This window comes from Chelonia mydas, chromosome 17, assembly GCF_015237465.2.
Source record: "Chelonia mydas isolate rCheMyd1 chromosome 17, rCheMyd1.pri.v2, whole genome shotgun sequence".
NCBI classification, from domain to species: Eukaryota; Metazoa; Chordata; order Testudines; family Cheloniidae; genus Chelonia; species Chelonia mydas.
This window is the reverse complement of record NC_051257.2, coordinates 21947012-21964649: the sequence shown is the minus strand read 5'-3', so window position 1 is coordinate 21964649 and position 17638 is coordinate 21947012. Positions and strand designations below refer to the sequence as shown.

At 51.0% G+C, this 17638-nt stretch overlaps 1 protein-coding gene across 2 annotated transcripts; it reads left to right on the top strand.

The window, feature by feature from the left end:
- On the top strand, positions 1-15169 carry NSUN5 (NOP2/Sun RNA methyltransferase 5). Of its 2 annotated transcripts, XM_037880656.2 has the most exons (10): positions 23-343; positions 1395-1517; positions 1607-1778; positions 2218-2326; positions 2775-2913; positions 3676-3791; positions 10102-10280; positions 10585-10789; positions 11147-11305; positions 13263-15169. In XM_037880656.2, exons 1-10 carry the CDS (start codon positions 251-253, stop codon positions 13372-13374), a joined length of 1407 nt encoding a protein of 468 aa, XP_037736584.1. In that variant the 5' UTR covers positions 23-250; the 3' UTR covers positions 13375-15169. The 2 variants fall into 2 exon arrangements, with proteins under 2 accessions (XP_037736585.1, XP_037736584.1); XM_037880657.2 differs by lacking the exon at positions 11147-11305 and having other exon boundaries at positions 1-343.
- Positions 15170-17638: the final 2469 nt, after the last annotated feature.

Genomic DNA, 17638 nt, shown 5'->3' with positions numbered 1-17638 from the left:
TGGAATGACGGCCCGGCGCCAAGCCTCAGCCAGAACCGTCCAGCGTGGGGCGCGCGCTGTTACCCACAATGCACGGGGCTCGTGCGCATGTCCCCACTGATCACGCTCCCGTCGCGCGGTTCTCGGGGTGGGGCCACAGGAGGGGGCGGGGCCTCGTGGGGCGGCGCTGCCGGAAGTCGGGCCCGCCGGCTGTGGCGCGTGGCTGAGGCGGCTCGGGTCGCGCGGCTGAGTACGGGGGCCGGGCCGGGCCATGGCGCTCTACAGCGCAGCCGCCTCCGTCCTGGCGGGGCTGCAGCGCCGGGAGGGCGCCCTCAAGACTCTGGTGTACAAGAGCCGCTTCCAGGTACCGGGCCCGGGCCCAGCCCCCCGCGTCGCCCCGCTCCGGCCTGGGGCGTGGGGTGTCAGCGGAGCCGGGAAGGGGGCAGGAGTTGGGGTTATTGGGGGGCTGGGCCCCCAGGCTCACAGGGTGGGGGGCAGGAGTTGGGGTTATTGGGGGGCTGGGCCCCCAGGCTCACAGGGTGGGGGGCAGGAGTTGGGGTTATTGGGGGGCTGGGCCCCCAGGCTGACCATGCCAGGGGCAGGAGTTGGGGTTATAGGGGGGCTGAGCCCCCAGGCTCACGGGGCTGGGGGCAGGAGTTGGGGTTATTGGGGGGCAGAGCTGGGCTGGGCTCCCAGACTGACCATGCTGGGGGCAGGAGTTGGGGTTATTGGGGGGCTGGGCCCCCAGGCTCACAGGGTGGGGGGCAGGAGTTGGGGTTATAGGGGGGCTGAGCCCCCAGGCTCACGGGGCTGGGGGCAGGAGTTGGGGTTATTGGGGGGCAGAGCTGGGCTGGGCTCCCAGACTGACCATGCTGGGGGCAGGAGTTGGGGTTATTGGGGGGCTGGGCCCCCAGGCTCACAGGGTGGGGGGCAGGAGTTGGGGTTATAGGGGGGCTGAGCCCCCAGGCTCACGGGGCTGGGGGCAGGAGTTGGGGTTATTGGGGGGCAGAGTTGGGCTGGGCTGGGCTCCCAGACTGACCATGCTGGGGGCGGGAGTTGGGGTTATTGGGGGGCTGGGCCCCCAGGCTCACAGGCTGGGGGGCAGGAGTTGGGGTTATAGGGGGGCTGGGCTCACAGGGTGGGGGGCAGGAGTTGGGGTTATTGGGGGGCGGAGCTGGGATGGGGGGCTGGGCTCCCAGGCTGACCATGCCAGGGGCAGGAGTTGGGGTTATTGGGGGGCTGGGCTCCCAGGCTCACAGGGTGGGGGGCAGGAGTTGGGGTTATAGGGGGACAGAGCTAGGATGGGGGGCTGGGCTCCCAGACTGACCATGCCAGGGGCAGGAGTTGGGGTTATTGGGGGGCAGAGCCAGGCAGGGGGGCTGGGCCTCTAGGCTCACGGGGTCTGTTCCCCACAGAACGTGAAGCAGCTCTATGCCCTGGTGTCCGAGACCCTGCGCTACTCGCTGGTGCTGGACTCCATCATGGCCGGGGCTGCCCTGCTGAAGGCTGAGAAGAAGCTGCCTCCCCACTTGGCCAAGGTAAGGCCTGGCCCTGCCCAGGCTATCTCAGGGGGATGCCCTAGGCTGGTGGCACTGGGCTGGGCCTGACCCACTCTGTCTTGCCGCAGGTGCTGGTGTATGACCTGCTCTTTGGCAAGGGTCTGAAGTGCGGGGGCCGCTGGAAGGTGCTGGTGCTGAAGCACAGGGCTCGGCTGCAGGCAGAACTTGCCCGTCTCAAGGTGCGCAGGAAAGTGAGCTGCAACGAGGATCTGCTGGTGCCCACAGATGGGATGATCCAAGGTGAGTGTGGGGGCTTTCCCCAGCAGGTGGGCTTCTAGACTGGGAATCCCATTGTAGCGGGAGACTCAGCAGGATTCCTATGCCCACCTCTGCCCGGATGGTAGGTTGTGACTGTTTCTCCAGTGGGAGGGTGTACTGTAGTTCCTGGTTTCTTCAAGGCTATTCTCTGTATTTGTGCCATCATTTCACTAGGGATAAGGGTCATGTATGGGGCAGTGGTTTCCAGGTTCATTCTTCTGGGCATTGGGTCTGTTTGAGTTGGGCTCCTGGTTAACCTGTAACTTAGTAAATGGACCTTCAGACTGGGTTAGACATTACCTGCCCTTCCATCTCTCTCTGATACTCGGAACAAGCTGGAGTATTCTTTTATCTCAGGTGATTTGGGAAAGGGGATTGTGTGTGTGTGTCTGTGTGTAACCTGTTTGTTTTGGTTCCCCAGCCCCTCAAGTGCCACGGTACGTCCGAGTGAACACCCTGAAAACTTGCAAGGATGATGTGGTTGACTACTTCAAACGCCAGGGCTACTCCTACTTGGGCAGGGCAGCCAGGTAAAGCCATCCTAGCCTGTCCCATGACCCTGTGCGCTCTGGTCTTCACTGACCTGCCAAGCTGATAGCCTGAGATGGGGGAGGCCTTGCACCTACTGTAGCGACCTTCCAGACAATCAAGGGTTGGCACTGCAGGAAGCCATAAGCCATCCTCTTTGTGAAGGGGAGTAGTAGAGCCTTGTGTGTGGAAGAGAATGAGAGGGGTAGGGACACTATCTTCAATATTGGCAATGGATGGGTTGGAGCTTCTAGGGTGATACGCTGCCCTGGATTCTGGTCAGCTACTTGGCTGGCCTTGAGATGGGGTTGGGGTATGGGCTTTAGTGGGCTAATGAGAAAGCGGGAAATCTGTAGCTGGCCTCTGAAGGACTTTTGAGCTTGGGGGAATCAGGATGTGTGCTCCACTAAATCAGTCTTCTCCTTCCCCGCCCTTGCTGTCTCTGGGTAGAATGGAGGAGCTGAGCTCCCTCTCAGGGAAGCAATTCCTCCTGGATCCCCACCTGCCGGAGCTGCTTGTCTTCCCGCCAAAGACAGACTTCCATGAGAACCGGCTGTACGTCGCAGGGCATATCATACTGCAGGACAAGGTGTGGGGCTCGGGTGACACTGTGGTGAGGATGGAAAACTCAGGCTAAGGGGAGAAGTGCCAAGGGGTGGTTCTGCTGTGGAATGGAGTGAGGTATGGTGATGGGTGTCACAAGGCTATACAGGAAGACTGGGTGTTGTTTTAGGCCACAACCCACACGTACTTTGTAGCAAACTAAAGCTAAATTCTGTGGCTTTCTGGTGCAGCAACTTAAGATAGATCTAAGAAGTGGTGACCTTTAATGGGGCAGAATGGCCCAGATACGACCCTGAAGGATCATGCAGTTCCCATAGTTCTCAAAATGCTGGAGATTTTTGTACTGACAGCTCCTAACTGCACTGTAGAAATTGCCTGGGGCAAACTGAGAGATGCAGGAGGCAGTTTGGGGTTGCGGGGTAAGGACTCCAGCTGGGTGTTTCTGCTAAAGAGCAATGACATAGTTAGCCTATCAACTCTGAAACCTCATGATGCTAGTTAAATGTCAATACCCCATCAAGACAAATGAGAGCAATTTGTGTCAGTCTCCGGCTTGCTGCAGACTGAGGCAGCTGTCACTGCATTGGTTACTCTGTATTGGAAGGCTATCTCCATAACTAGGAGGGTGACGGTTGTATTTTTATGGAAGTTTTGATTCCCCAGGCGGGGGTGGATTCTATGGCTGTGGAATGACTTAGGGGAGCTGTCTGAAGAGATTGGGTAAATGTGTATATTGGGGAGGTAGGTACTGCAGGTGCAGAGCTGTGACTGGTGGTCTCTCTTCCAGGCCAGCTGCCTTCCTGCCTTCCTTCTGAGTCCCCCCTCAGAGGCCCATGTAATCGATGCCTGTGCTGCCCCCGGGAACAAGACCAGCCACATGGCCGCCATCCTGAAGAACAAGGGGTGAGTGCGAGCTGCGGGACAGAGCTGTGTGGGTGAGGGCTGCCTGCTGTTGTGATAAGCAGTTTTCCCAGTGCTGGGCACTGAAGCCCTGACCTAGCAGCCGTTCTGATGAGGAACAGACAGCTGCAGCGGCACAGGAGCCAGCAAACAGAGCTGTAAACAGGGGAGTTTGAGTGGGAATTCTGTTGGGGGAGTTTGTGGGGAAGCCTAAGAGCCAGGCAGAGGAACAGACAGGCTAGTGAAGGGAGTGTGTGGTGGTCTGGCAGTGTTGTGGTGCTTGTTGGGGGTTGTTTATGCTGTGGGTGGTGGTGTTTGTTTCCCAGACTAACAGGACTTAGGTGAGAAGGCTATGACAGACACAGAGGCAGCAGTGGTAGTGACCCAGGCAGTGGAAGACACAATGAAGAGGACTGGATGTAGAAGCTGTGACATGTACATCATCCTGGAGGGGGTACCTGAAAAGAGTTTTGTCTGCATGAAGTGCCACCTGATAGAGCTGATGGAAGAGAAGATCCGAGGATTGGAGATGCAGGTGGAAACTCTGGTCGAGTTTAGAAGGGGGTTCGAGTGTATGATGGAGCAAAGACATGAGGAGGCTGAAGGGAAAAGCTCAGACTTGCAGATGGAAGCAGGACCAAAGAACTCTGAGGGGAGACTGCTGGGTGAGGAAAGTGGACAGTTGGAAGCATGTGACTAAGAACCAGGCAGAGGAAAAGACGGGCTAGTGAAGGAGAAACAGAGCTCAGGAACAGGTTTGCGGAGTTGGAAAATGAAGAAGGGGCACTGCAGGTGGTCACTGAAGGTGAGAGGGCAAGGAAAAAGAGAAGACCAGCTAGTCCTATTGGAAGAGGGCAAGAGTCAATGGAGATAACACCAAAGGTGAGCCCCAGGAGGATATGGGATGGGTTTGCAGAGGATTGCAAGGGACAATAGAAATCAAGAGGACTTGCGGCCAGAGGGAACAGGGGGTAGACTGGAGAATCGCACCAGGAAAAGGCAGGTCTACGTGATTGGGGACTCCTTACTTAGAAGAATAGACAAGCCTGTAACAAGAGCTGATCCAGAGAACAGAAGGGTGTGCTGTCTGCCGGGTGCTAAGGTATGGGATGTGGACCTGAGGCTGAAGAGGATCCTAATGGGAGCAGGAAAGAATCCACTGATTGTCCTTCATGTGGGAACAAATGATATGGCTAGATTCTTGCTGGAACGTATCAAGGGAGACTGCCAGGCTGGGGAAGATGCTAAAGGAAATCGAGGCTCAGGTGATCTTCAGTGGGATTCTGCCTGTTCCTAGAGAAGGGCAACAAAGGTGCGATAAGATTATGATGATCAACAGATGGCTCAGGCAGTGGTGCTGTAAGGAGGGCTTTGGGATGTATGACCACTGGAAAGCATTCATGGACAGAAGACTGTTCTTTCGGGATGGACTTCACCGGAGTAAGGAGGGAAATAGACTTCTAGGATGGAGGATGGTACAACTGATCAAGAGAGCTTTAAACTAGGAATCTGGGGGAAACAGTTGGGAGATGTTCAGGTAGTCTCCATGCCGGATTTTAATGTTGAGAGGGAAGAAAACGAAGTAAAGCATACAGCCGTGGGTAGGAGAATGGACATAAGGAGGAAGGGCAGTGTACATAGCAGTCTGATAGGTAATATTGGCTGTAGAATGTCTGTGCCTACGCGGGTAAAGAATGTGAACGAGGCCAAACAGCAAAAATTAAGATGTTTGTACACCAATGCAAGGAGCCTAGGTAACAAAATGGAGGAACTAGAGCTACTGGTGCAGGAAGTGAAACCAGATATTATAGGGATAACAGAAACATGGTGGAATAGTAGTCATGGCTGGAGTACGGGTATTGAAGGGTATGTGATGTTTAGGAAAGACAGAAATAAAGGCAAAGGTGGTGGAGTAGCATTGTATATCAATGAGGAGGTAGACTGTAAATAAATAAGAAGTGATGGAATGGATAAGACAGTCTGTCTGGGCAAAAATCACATTGGGGAAGAAAGCTACTAGAGCCTGCCCTGGGATAGTGCTTGGGATGTGCTATAGACCACCGGGATCCGATCTGGATATGGATAGAGACCTCTTTAATGTTTTTAATGAAGTAAATACTAATGGGAATTGTGTGATCATGGGAGACTTTAATTTCCCAGATATAGACTGGAGGACAAGTGCTAGTAATAATAATAGGGTTCAGATTTTCCTGGATGCGATAGCTGATGGATTCCTTCACCAAGTAGTCGCTGAACCAACAAGAGGGGATGCCATTTTAGATTTGGTTTTGGTGAATAGTGAGGACCTCATAGAAGAAATGGTTGTAGGGGACAACCTTAGTTCAAGCGGTCATGAGCTAATTCAGTTCAAACTAAATGGAAGGATAAACAAAAATAGATCTGTGACTAGGGTTTTTGATTTCAAAAGAGCTAACTTAAAAAAATTTAAGGAAATTAGTTAGGGAAGTGGATTGGACTGAAGAACTTGTGGATCTAAAGGCAGAGGAGGCCTGGAATTACTTCAAAGTAAAAGCTGCAGAAACTATCAGAAGCCTGCATCCCAAGAAAGGGGAAAAAATTCATAGGCAGGAGTTGTAGACCAAGCTGGATGAGCAAGGATTTTGGCATTTTGGGCTGTATAAGTAGGGGCATTGCCCGCAGATCGAGGGATGTGATTGTTCCCCTATATTCGACATTGGTGAGGCCTCATCTGGAGTACTGTGTCCAGTTTTGGGCCCCACGCTACAAGAAGGATGTGGAAAAATTGGAACAAGTCCAGTGGAGGGCAAAAAAAATGATTAGGGGACTGCAACACATGACTTATGAGGAGAGGCTGAGGGAACTGGGATTGTTTAGTCCACGAAACAGAAGAATGAGGGGGGATTTGATAGCTGCTTTCAACTACCTGAAAGGGGGTTCCAAAGAAGATGGATCTAGACTGTTCTCAGTGGTAGCAGATGACAGAACAAGGAGTAATGGTCTCAAGTTGCAGTGGGGGAGGTTTAGGTTGGATATCAGGAAAAACTTTTTCACTAGGAGGGTGGTGAAGCACTGGAATGGGTTCCTAGGGAGGTGGTGGAATCTCCTTCCTTAGAGGTTTTTAAGGTCAGGCTTGATAAAGCCCTGGCTGGAATGATTTAGTTGGGGATTGGTCCTGGTTTGAGCAGGAGGTTGGACTAGATGACCTCCTCAGGTCCCTTCCAACCCTAATATTCTGTGATTCTAAGCATCCTAGAGAGGTGATTAAGAAAAAGCAGAAGGGAGGGATCAGCAAGGAAAGCTACCTTACTAAGGTCAGAACATGTAGGGATAAAGTGAGAAAGGCCAAAAGCCATGCAGAGTTGGACCTTGCAAAGGGAATTAAAAGCAATAGTAACAGGTTCTATAGCCATATAAATAAGAAAACAAAGAAAGAAGAAGTGGGACCGCTGAAGACTGAGGATGGAGTGGAGGTTAAGGATAATCTAGGCATGGCCCAATATCTAAACAAATACTTTGCCTCAGTCTTTAATGAGGAGTTTAGGGATCATGGTAGGACAACAAATGGGAAGGAGGATATGGAGGCAGATATTACCACATCCGAGATAGAAGCCAAACTTGAACAGCTTAATGGGACTAAATTGGGGGGCCCAGATAATCTTCATCCAAGAATATTAAAGGAACTGGCACATGTAATTGGAAGCCCATTAGCAAAAAATTTTAATGAATCTGTAAACTCAGGAGTTGTACCGTACGACAGGAGAATTGCTAACATAGTTCCTATTTTTAAGAAAGGGAAAAAATGTGATCCGGGTAACTACAGGCCTGTTAGTTTGACATCTGTAGCATGCAAGGTCTTGGAAAAAATTTTGAAGGAGAAAGTAGTTAAGGACATTGAGGTCAATGGTAATTGGGACAAAGTACAACATGGTTTTACAAAAGGTAGATCGTGTCAAACCAACCTGATCTCTTTCTTTGAGAAGGTAACAGATTTTTTTAGACAAAGGAAATGCAGTGGATCTAATTTACCTAGATTTCAGTAAGGCATTTGATACCGTGCCACATGGGGAATTATTAGTTAAATTGGAAAAGATGGGGATCAATATGAAAATGAAAGGTGGATAAGGAACAGGTTAAAGGGGAGACTATAACGGGTCACACTGAAAGGTGAACTGTCAGGCTGGAAGGAAGTTACTAGTGGAGTTCCTCCGGGACCAATCTTATTTAATCTTTTTATTACTGACCTTGGCACAAAAAGCAGGAATGTGCTAATGAAGTTTGCAGATGAGACACAGCTGGGAGGTATTGCCAATTTAGAGAAGGACCGGGATATCATACAGGACGATCTGGATGACTTTGTAAACTGGAGTAATAGTAATAGGATGAAATTTAATAGTGAAAAGTGCAAGGTCATGCATTTAGGAATTAATAACAAGAATTTTTGTTATAAACGGGGGACACATCACTTGGAAGGAACAGAGGAGGAGAAGGACCTCGGAATATTGGTTGATCGCAGGATGACTATGAGCCGCCAGTGTGATATTGCCGTGAAAAAAGCTAATGCGGTCTTGGGATGCATCAGGCGAGGTATTTCCAGTAGAGATAAGGAGGTGTTGGTACCGTTATACAAGGCACTGGTGAGACCTCATCTGGAATACTGTGTGATGTTCTGGTCACCCATGTTTAAGAAAGATGAATTCAGAGTGGAACAGGTACAGAGAAGGACTACTAGGATGATCCGAGGAATGGAAAACCTGTCTTATGAAAGGAGACTCAAAGAGCTTGGCTTGTTTAGCCTAACCAAAAGAAGGCTGAGGGGAGATATGGTTGCTCTCTATAAATATATCAGAGGGATAAATACCACAGAGGGAGAAGAATTATTTAAGCTCCGTACCAATGTGGACACAAGAAGAAATGGATATAAACTGGCCATCAGGAAGTTTAGACTTGAAATTAGACGAAGGTTTCTAACCATCAGAGGAGTGAAGTTCTGGAGTAGCCTTCCAAGGGAAGCAGTGGGGGCAAAAGACACATCTGACTTCAAGACTAAGCTTGATAAGTTTATGGAAGGGATGATATGGGATAGCCTAATTTTGGCAATGAATTGATCTTCGACTATTAGTGGTAAATATGCCCAATGGCCCATGATGGGATGTTAGATGGGGTGGGATCTGAGAGAATTCTTTCCTGGGTGTCTGGCTGGTGAGGCTTGCCCACTTGCTCAGGGTTTAGCTGATCGCCATATTTGGGGTCGGGAAGGAATTTTCATCCAGGGCAGATTGGCAGAGGCCTGGGATTTTTTTCGCCTTCCTCTGCAGCATGGGCCATGGGTCACTGCTGGAGGATTCTCTACACCTCAAAGTCTTTAAACCACAATTTGAGGACTTCAGTAGCTCAGACATAGGTTAAAAGTTTGTTACAGGAGTGGGTGGATGAGATTCTGTGGCCTGCGTCGTGCAGGAGGTCAGACTAGACCATCATAATGGTCCCTTCTGACCTTAAAGTCTATGATTCTGTGATTCCCTGGGATGGAGGGATGCACACTGTCTTTGGCCTCAGTTCTGCTCAGAGCCCTCGGGGTCCTACAGGAGCCTAGGAAAGCAGGACTACACAAGGGAAAGGGGCAAGCACTGGGGGAGCGGGCATTTTGGCTCTCACATGTGGGAACTGGGAATTGTTGTCAGCTTGTCTTATTAGCTCTGTCCTTGTCTGAAATCAGTCCAGCACAGGGCAGCGTCTGTGGGGACTGCTGGCAGAGCACCAGCTGGAGAGTGAGGCTTGGGGAGGGACTTAAAAGCAACCAAAGACTCTGATTGGCAGCCGTTAATATAGAGTCATAGGCCAGAAGGGACCATCATATCATCTACTTTGGCTTGCTGTACGTCTCAGACCACGAGCACCTGCACACTAACCCAACAGCCAGAATGAGACCGAAGCATTACAGCCCACCAGAGACTAGACTGTTGTGTGCCACGGGGAGAGGATAGGAGGGACCAAGGTGCAGCAGTGCCCGAGACCCCTGCAATGGCAGAGAAACTATTAAGATATACCCAGATGTTCCTGGCAAGTGACCTGTACCCACCCTCTGCAGAGAAAGGTGAACCCCCTCCTCCCCCAACATGCTGCCAGCTGTGCTCCGGCTCCTGCAGTGGTGGGAAGGAGGTGCTATACCCCTGGGGGAAGTAGGTTAATCGATTTAAGGATGTACTTGGCCAAAACTGCTTTGGTTGTCAGAGAATTTCTGCGTGCCTGGGGTTGTGGGTCTGGCAATGAAGGTAGGGCCCTGTCTGCCAGGTAATGATTCCTGTATTCCTCTTTGGGGCATTACATTCAGGCGGATCTTCGCCTTTGACCTGGACCCCAACCGCTTGGCCACCATGAGCACCATGCTGGTGCAGGCTGGGGTTAGCTGTTGTGAACTGGCCAATCAGGACTTCCTGACAATTGACCCCAGTGACCCCAAGTACAACAATGTGACCTACATTCTCCTGGACCCCTCGTGCAGCGGCTCAGGTAAGGGGTGGGGGTAGGCCAGGCCTATGCAGTACAAACAGGGTGGTGGTTATACTCATCTGGTGTACCTGTCTGAGTATCTCTCTAAAGCTCTGCTTCCATCTAGGGCTGCCCATTCCAGCCTATGGGAAGAATCCTGGGGCCCTGATTCTCCCCACAGGATACACTGAAGTCAGTGGGGTTGGTGGAGAATAGACCTTTGGATGCAAAGCCTGGAACAGAGGGGAGCCCAGCAGCTGGGTGATACGGGTGCCTGAATTGGAGCCCAGCTTGTCCATGCCTCTCTGACTGTCTCTCCCCCCAGGAATGGTGAACCGGCTGCCAGCTGAGGAGAGTGCCCCCAGCTCGGAGCGGCTGCGGGCACTGGCTGGGTTCCAGCGCAAGGCCCTGAGCCATGCCCTGCGCTTCCCTGCCCTCCAGCGCCTGGCTTACTCCACCTGCTCGGTGCAGCAGGAGGAGAACGAGGATGTGGTGTGGGATGTGCTCCAGGAGCATGGCACAGCATTCAGGTACCGACACTTAGGCTGTAGCTGGGTCTACAATAAACAGTGTGTGTGGGTGCCTGTGGCTAGATGGAAGTGGAATTGCCCACTGGGTGGGGGAAAAGCCAGGCAGCATTGTTTGTATCTGCTCCCTGTGTTTCCTGTTGGGGGGGGGGGGGGGAAGGGGACTGAGGGCATCGTTTGGGGCAGCTCTGAGGCCTGGGGGCTCTAGCCAGTGGTTCCAAAGAGGCAGGTTTCCCCGCCTCACTGTCACAGGCAGCTGGCCAGCTGGGCACTTAGGCCTCTGGGTTGGTGCCCTGCAGCGGAGCGGGCAGTGGCTGGCTGGGTCACTGAGCTTTGTTGTGATCTTGCCCCCGCTCACAGGTTGGTAAACGTGCTGCCTTCCTGGCCCCATCGAGGCCTCGCCACCTTCCCAGGTGCGGAGTGCTGCCTCCGAGCCTGCCCCACAACGACGCTGACAAACGGCTTCTTTGTTGCCGTGCTGGAGAGGCAGCAGGAATGCAACAGCCAGGGCTCCTCCAGGTGAGAGCTCTGCGGCTAGAATCATAGAATATCAGGGTTGGCAGGGACCTCAGGAGGTCATCTCGTCAAACCCCCTGCTCAAAGCAGGACCAATCCCAACTAAATCATCCCAGCCAGAGCTTTGTCAAGCCAGGCCTTAAAAACTTCTAAGGAAGGAGATTCCACCACCTCCCTAGGTAACGCATTCCAGTGTTTCACCACTCTCCTAGTGAAAAAGTTTTTCCTAATATCCAACCTAAATCTCCCCCACTGCAACTTGAGACCATTACTCCTTGTTCTGTCATCTGCTACCACTGAGAACAGTCTAGAGCCATCCTCTTTGGAACCCCCTTTCAGGTAGTTGAAAGCAGCTATCAAATCCCCCCTCATTCTTCTCTTCTGAAGACTAAACATCCCCAGTTCCCTCAGCCTCTCCTCATAAGTCATGTGTTGCAGTCCCCTAATCATTTTTGTTGCCCTCCACTGGACTCTTTCCAATTTTTCCATATCCTTCTTGTAGCGTGGGGCCCAAAACTGGACACAGTACTCCAGATGAGGCCTCACCAGTGTCGAATAGAGGGGAACAATCACGTCCCTCGATCTGCTGGCAATGCCCCTACTTATACATCCCAAAATGCCATTGGCCTTCTTGGCAACAAGGGCACACTGTTGACTCATATCCAGCTTCTTGTCCACTGTAACCCCTAGGTCCTTTTCTGCAGAACTGCTGCCTAGCCACTCGGTCCCTAGTCTGTAGCGGTGCATGGGATTCTTCCGTCCTAAGTGCAGGACTCTGCACTTGTCCTTGTTGAACCTCATCAGATTTCTTTTGGCCCAATCCTCTCATTTGTCTATGGCCCTCTGTATCCTATCCCTACCCTCCAGCGTATCTACCTCTCCTCCCAGTTTAGTGTCATCTGCAAACTTGCTGAGGGTGCAATCCACACCATCCTCCAGATCATTTATGAAGATATTGAACAAAACTGGCCCCAGGACCGACCCTTGGGGCGCTCCATTTGATACTGTCTGCCAACTAGACATGGAGCCATTGATCACTACCCGCTGAGCCTGACAATCTAGCCAGCTTTCTATCCACCTTATAGGGGCAAGGGGCTGGGGCTTGCCCTCTGTTCTTTTGCAGGGCCTAGCACTGCCTTAAAGGCTCTGGTTAGAAATCCTCTGTTGGATGTGGTGCGGAGAGGCTGGCAGCACCATGCCCTGGGCATGCTGCATCTTGCTGAGTTGGTTTGACACAATTTACCTTTTGTAAAACCATGTTGTATTTTGTCCCAATTACCATTGACCTCAATGTCCTTAACTACTTTCTCCTTCAAAATTTTTTCCAAGACCTTGCATACTACAGATGTCAAACTAACAGGCCTGTAGTTACCTGGATCACACTTTTTCCCTTCCTTAAAAATAGGAACTATGTTGCATTTCCATTGTGAAGGCTATCTGACAAGGCCCGCTGTCCTGCAGCACCTGGGCTGGGGGGGAACCAGGGGGCAGGATTCCTGCAAAAAGTGGGTTTGAAGGAGCTCATTGACCCTGAGGCGAGGTTACCCTCTAGCTGGGAGGAGGGACAGCAGGAGGCAGTGAGCTGTAGGCCTTAGGGAAGGGCGTAGTTTGGAGGGGAGGGGAGCCAGCTGAGGGAGGTGATGGAGGTCAGAGCTGGCGGTGGGGGAGGGAAGAGTTGGGAGAGAAAGTAGCTTGGGGTGCGGGGGGGGGAAGATGGGAACAGCAACAGGAGCCTTGGTCAGATTGTGCTGAATCCAAGGGCCGGGGCTGGGCAGGAGGAGTCGGGTGGCAGATTAGTGGAGTTGTCAGTGTCAATAGAAGCAAGGCTGGGGAACAATGTCTAGTGGTGGGACGGCCAGTCTGTTGGAGGGGCAGTTGGGGCACTACTCTGTTGGGAAGGTGACTTTGTCCCACCAGTAACTCTTGCTGCTTTGGGCTCTCCTCCGGCTGTTGCTTCCAGCTCCCTTCTTGCCGAGGTGGACGGTGGAGCAGAGAGATCCCAGGATGGAGAGGGAAGGGGCCCTCTCGCTGCCCGCAAGAAGAGGCGGAAGAAGAGCCAGTGTGTGAAATGAGGACTCTTGACAGGAGCAGCGGTGGCCCTGTGGTGGCAGCCTTAGAGCCAGGCTTCTGCCAGCCGCCTGCCTATCCTGCTGGCAGAACTCGGAGCCCTGAGGCTGGAGGCCCTTGCTGCGTTGGGCCTGTACTGCTGGCTAGCTTTCCCTCCATGGGGCTGGTCCGAACAGGATGTTTTTGCTGTCGAAGGGGGATGTCTAACCCGCTGCCAGTCCAGCTGCTGGGGGTGCTGTGGCCCCAGCAATGCACCCAGCCTGGGTCAGGGTGGGAGTAAAGCTTTCCAACCCCTTTCAGGTTTTGTCTTGAGTAAGTTTCTCTGAGCCCCAGACTGTAGAAATGCTGCTGCAGTGCGGGCCCCAGGGACACCACTTGCACATTTGCTCAGACTCCAACCTGCGCTCTCAATTGGCTCTTCTATGAGAGTAAGATACAAACCAAGGGCTCTCCGATGACTCCACTCAAAGCAATCCGTCAGCTCCCCTTCGCAAGCAGGTGTCTTGGCCAGCAGACAGGCATGGGCCAGGCTATGTTGTTGTATGGTCCTTCCTGTCTCTCAATCCAGAACTGCTTTCTGGCCTCCCTGACTTTTGCTCCTGTGAGGGGTTGAGCATCAACTTTGCCTGACTCTTGCTGGTCTCTTCTGTTGCTGGAGGCCAGCCAAGCCTTTAGGTGAGAGCTTGGCAGTTTTGGAGGGCGAGAAAACGGACACTGGCTACACATGGGAAGCAGCACTGCAGTGGGTTGGGGTGAGGAAGAGCAGCTGTGGATAGAGCAGCTGAACTCAACGGGGGCAGATCTGTGGCTGTTTTCATAAGCCTTTCTCTGTGAGCCATGAGCACTGCTGCCTGTCATTAGCAGCCAGCCCCAGGACAGCCTTGGGAGGAGGAATTTCAACTGCCAAATGACCACCCTCAGTGCCTGCTCTTCCCTGCCCTATGCCTGTGTTGAGTTCTGTCAGTGCTGTGCACTGGGCTACCTCCTGTCACCACCCACAGCTTCACCCCTCCTGCACCGCCCCTGCATGTGAGCACAACGCAGCCCTCCCTTGTGTACAGCAGGGCAGTGCCTGGAGAGAGAAGTGCAGGTTACAGTGATGAAATGGGGAAGAATCCTGGGTTACTGGCTAAGCCCTAGCCCACCAGAACCCACTGAGAGTTCAAGGCTGCCAGTGGGAGAAACTCCAGGCAGGAGCTTCTGAGCCGGTGTGTTTAGCTTGGACAATGAAATCTGCTCCCTTATAAGCACTGCAACTGTTCCAGTGCTGGGGGCTCTAGGCTCTCCCCCTCGCTGAGGAGCACAGCCAGCTATTTCTGTGCTCGTTTTCCATGGGCCATGAGTTTGCTCACTGGGCTGAAATAAGCTCAGTGAGAAATTTGCATTCTTTCTGCCTGCAGCCGTTGGGCCAGCTGAGTAAAAGGACAGCAGAACTCTGGAAACCAAGGCACCCTCCAGAGAGGCTGAAACATCGAGCCCTGGTTTTCACAAGTGACCAGTGTACTTGGGTGTTTCACCTGACACCTTAGAGGGGCCTGATTTTCAACATGGCTCAAGTTATCCTTGAAATGACGACTCACTTAGAGGCTGCTGTGACTGAAGTGGAGGTACCGAAGCCAGCACTGCCCTTGATGGCTGAGTTCAGTACTTCACACAAATGCTCTTGGTTATCCAGCAGGTATCTAAGGGTAGGCCCCAGTTCAAAACACCAGCCTTGGCTTCTGGCTTCCTTTTTCTTCCTGTCTCCCATTTGAAGGGACCATTCTATTAAAAATGACCAACTCAAAAAGATTTTTTTCCTCACAATTTGTACCTAAGCTGTAAACTCAGTCCCAAGGGATGAAATGTGGCCACAAATTTAATAAAATTAAAAGGCAGTGGACATTTAGCAAGACTATCCAAAGTTATAATTAGGAAGGCCAAAAAAGAATTTAACGAACAGCTAGCCCAAAGCCTCAAAAAATAAGAGCAAAAAGATTTTTAAGTACACCAGAAGCAGGAAGCCTGCTAAACAACCAGTGGGGCCATTGGACGATTGAGCTGCTAACGAGGTTGATACGGCCGTAGCAGAGAAGGTACATGAATTTTTTGCATCGTTCTTCACGGCTGAGGATGTGAGGTAGATTGACACCTGAGCCATTTTCTTTAGATGACAAAGCTGAGGAACTGTCCCAGATTGAGGTGTCATTAGAGGAGGTTTGGGAACAAATTTATTATTTAATTTATCATACGTCACCAGGACCAGATGGCATTCCCCCAAGACTTCTGAAGGAACTCAAAGGTGAAAGTGCAGAACTACTAACTGTGGTTTATAACCTGTCATTTAAATCAGTTTCTGTACCAAATGCCTGGAGGATAGCTAATGTGATGCCAATTTTTAAAAAGGGCTCCAGAGGCTGGTAAGCCTCACTTCAGTACCAGGCAAACTCGCTGAAACTATAGTAAAGAACAGAATTGTCAGACACAGAGATGAATGTAATTTGTTGGGGAAGAGTCAACATGGTCTTAAGAAAAGGAGGACTTGTGGCACCTTAGAGACTAACAAATTTATTAGAGCATAAGCTTTTGTGAGCTACAGCTCACTTCATCGGATGCATGTTTTTAGTAATGGTTTTAGTAAAGGGAAATCATGCCTCACCGACCTACTAGAATTCTTTGAGGGGGTTAACAAGCATGTGGACAAGGGGGACTCCAGTGGATAAAGTGTACTGAGAGATTTTCAGAAAACCTTTGACAAGGACCTTCATCAAAGGCTCTTAAGCATAGTAAACTGTCATGGGATAAGAGGGAAGGTCCCCTCATGGATCAGTAACTGGTTAAAAGATAGGAAACAAAGGGTAGGGGTCTGTACTGGGACCAGTCCTATTCAACAATGACCTGGAAAAAGGGGTAAACAGTGAGGTGGCAAAATTTGCAGATGATACAAAACTACTCAAGATAGTTAAGTCCCAGGCAGACTGTGAAGAGCTACAAAGGGATCTCACAAAACTGGGTGACTGGGCCACAGAATGGCAGATGAAATTCAATGTTGATAAATGCAAAGAAATGCACATTGGAAAACATCATCCCAACTCTACATATAAAATGATGGGGTCTAAATTAGCTGTTACCACTCAAGAAAGAGATCTTGGAGTCAGTGTGGATCGTTCTCTGAAAACATCTGCTCAATGTGCAGCAGCTGTCAAAAAAGCCAACAATAGAAATCATTAAAAAAGGGATAGATAATAAGACAGAAAATATCATATTGCCTCTATATAAATCCACAGTATTCCCACATCTTGAATACTGCATGCAAATGTGGTTGTCCCATCTCAAAAAAGATATATTGGAATTGGAAAAGGTTCAGAAAAGAACAAAAACGATTAGGGGTTTGGAACAGCTTTTTTATGAGGAGAGATTAATAAGACTGGGACTTTTCAGCTTGGAAAAGAGATGACTAAGGGGGGGATATGATAGAGGTCTATAAAATCACAACTGGTGTAGAGAAAGTAAGTGTTACTCATTTTCATAACACAAGAACTCAGGGTCACCAAATGAAATTAATAGGCACTAGGTTTAAAACAAACGGAAGTATTCTTCACACAACGCATAGTCAACCTGTGGAACTCTTTGCCAGAGGATGTTGTGAAGGCCAAAACTATAACAGGATTAAAAAAAAAGGAGATAAATTCATGGCGGATAGGTCCAACAAGAGCTATTAGCCAGGATGGTGTCCCTAGCCTCTGTTTGCCAGAAGCCAGGAATGGGTAACCAGAGGGTTCACTTTATGGTGACCTGTTCTGTTCATTCCCTCTGGGGCACCTGGCATTGGCCACTGTCAGAAGACCGGATATTGGGCTAGATGGACCATTGGTCTGACCCAGTCTGACCGTTCTTAGTCTAGTTAATGCATTAACTGAGAGAGACCTGCCTGATGGTTTAGGAAGAAACCTCTTGTGGAGAACAGATTCTTACTTAAGGGGCAGTTTCTTGCACCTTCCTGTGAAGCGTCTGGTACTGGCAGCTGGCAGACAGGACACTGGCTTTGATGGTCTTCAGCTCTGAGCATCTGGCAATTGCTACGTTCCTTTCTTCCTGGCCTCCTCCAAGCAGCATGGATCTTATTTCTAGCTAGAACCAGGGGACCTTCAGCTTTGGCACAGCCACACACCACCCACCTACAGCCACTTTTACCACCAGACTAAGGGGCACAGGACCTCTCTTCCTACAACTGATGTGTGATGCATTCCCCCTGGACCAGGCTAGGACACACTTTTCTGTACTATTTGC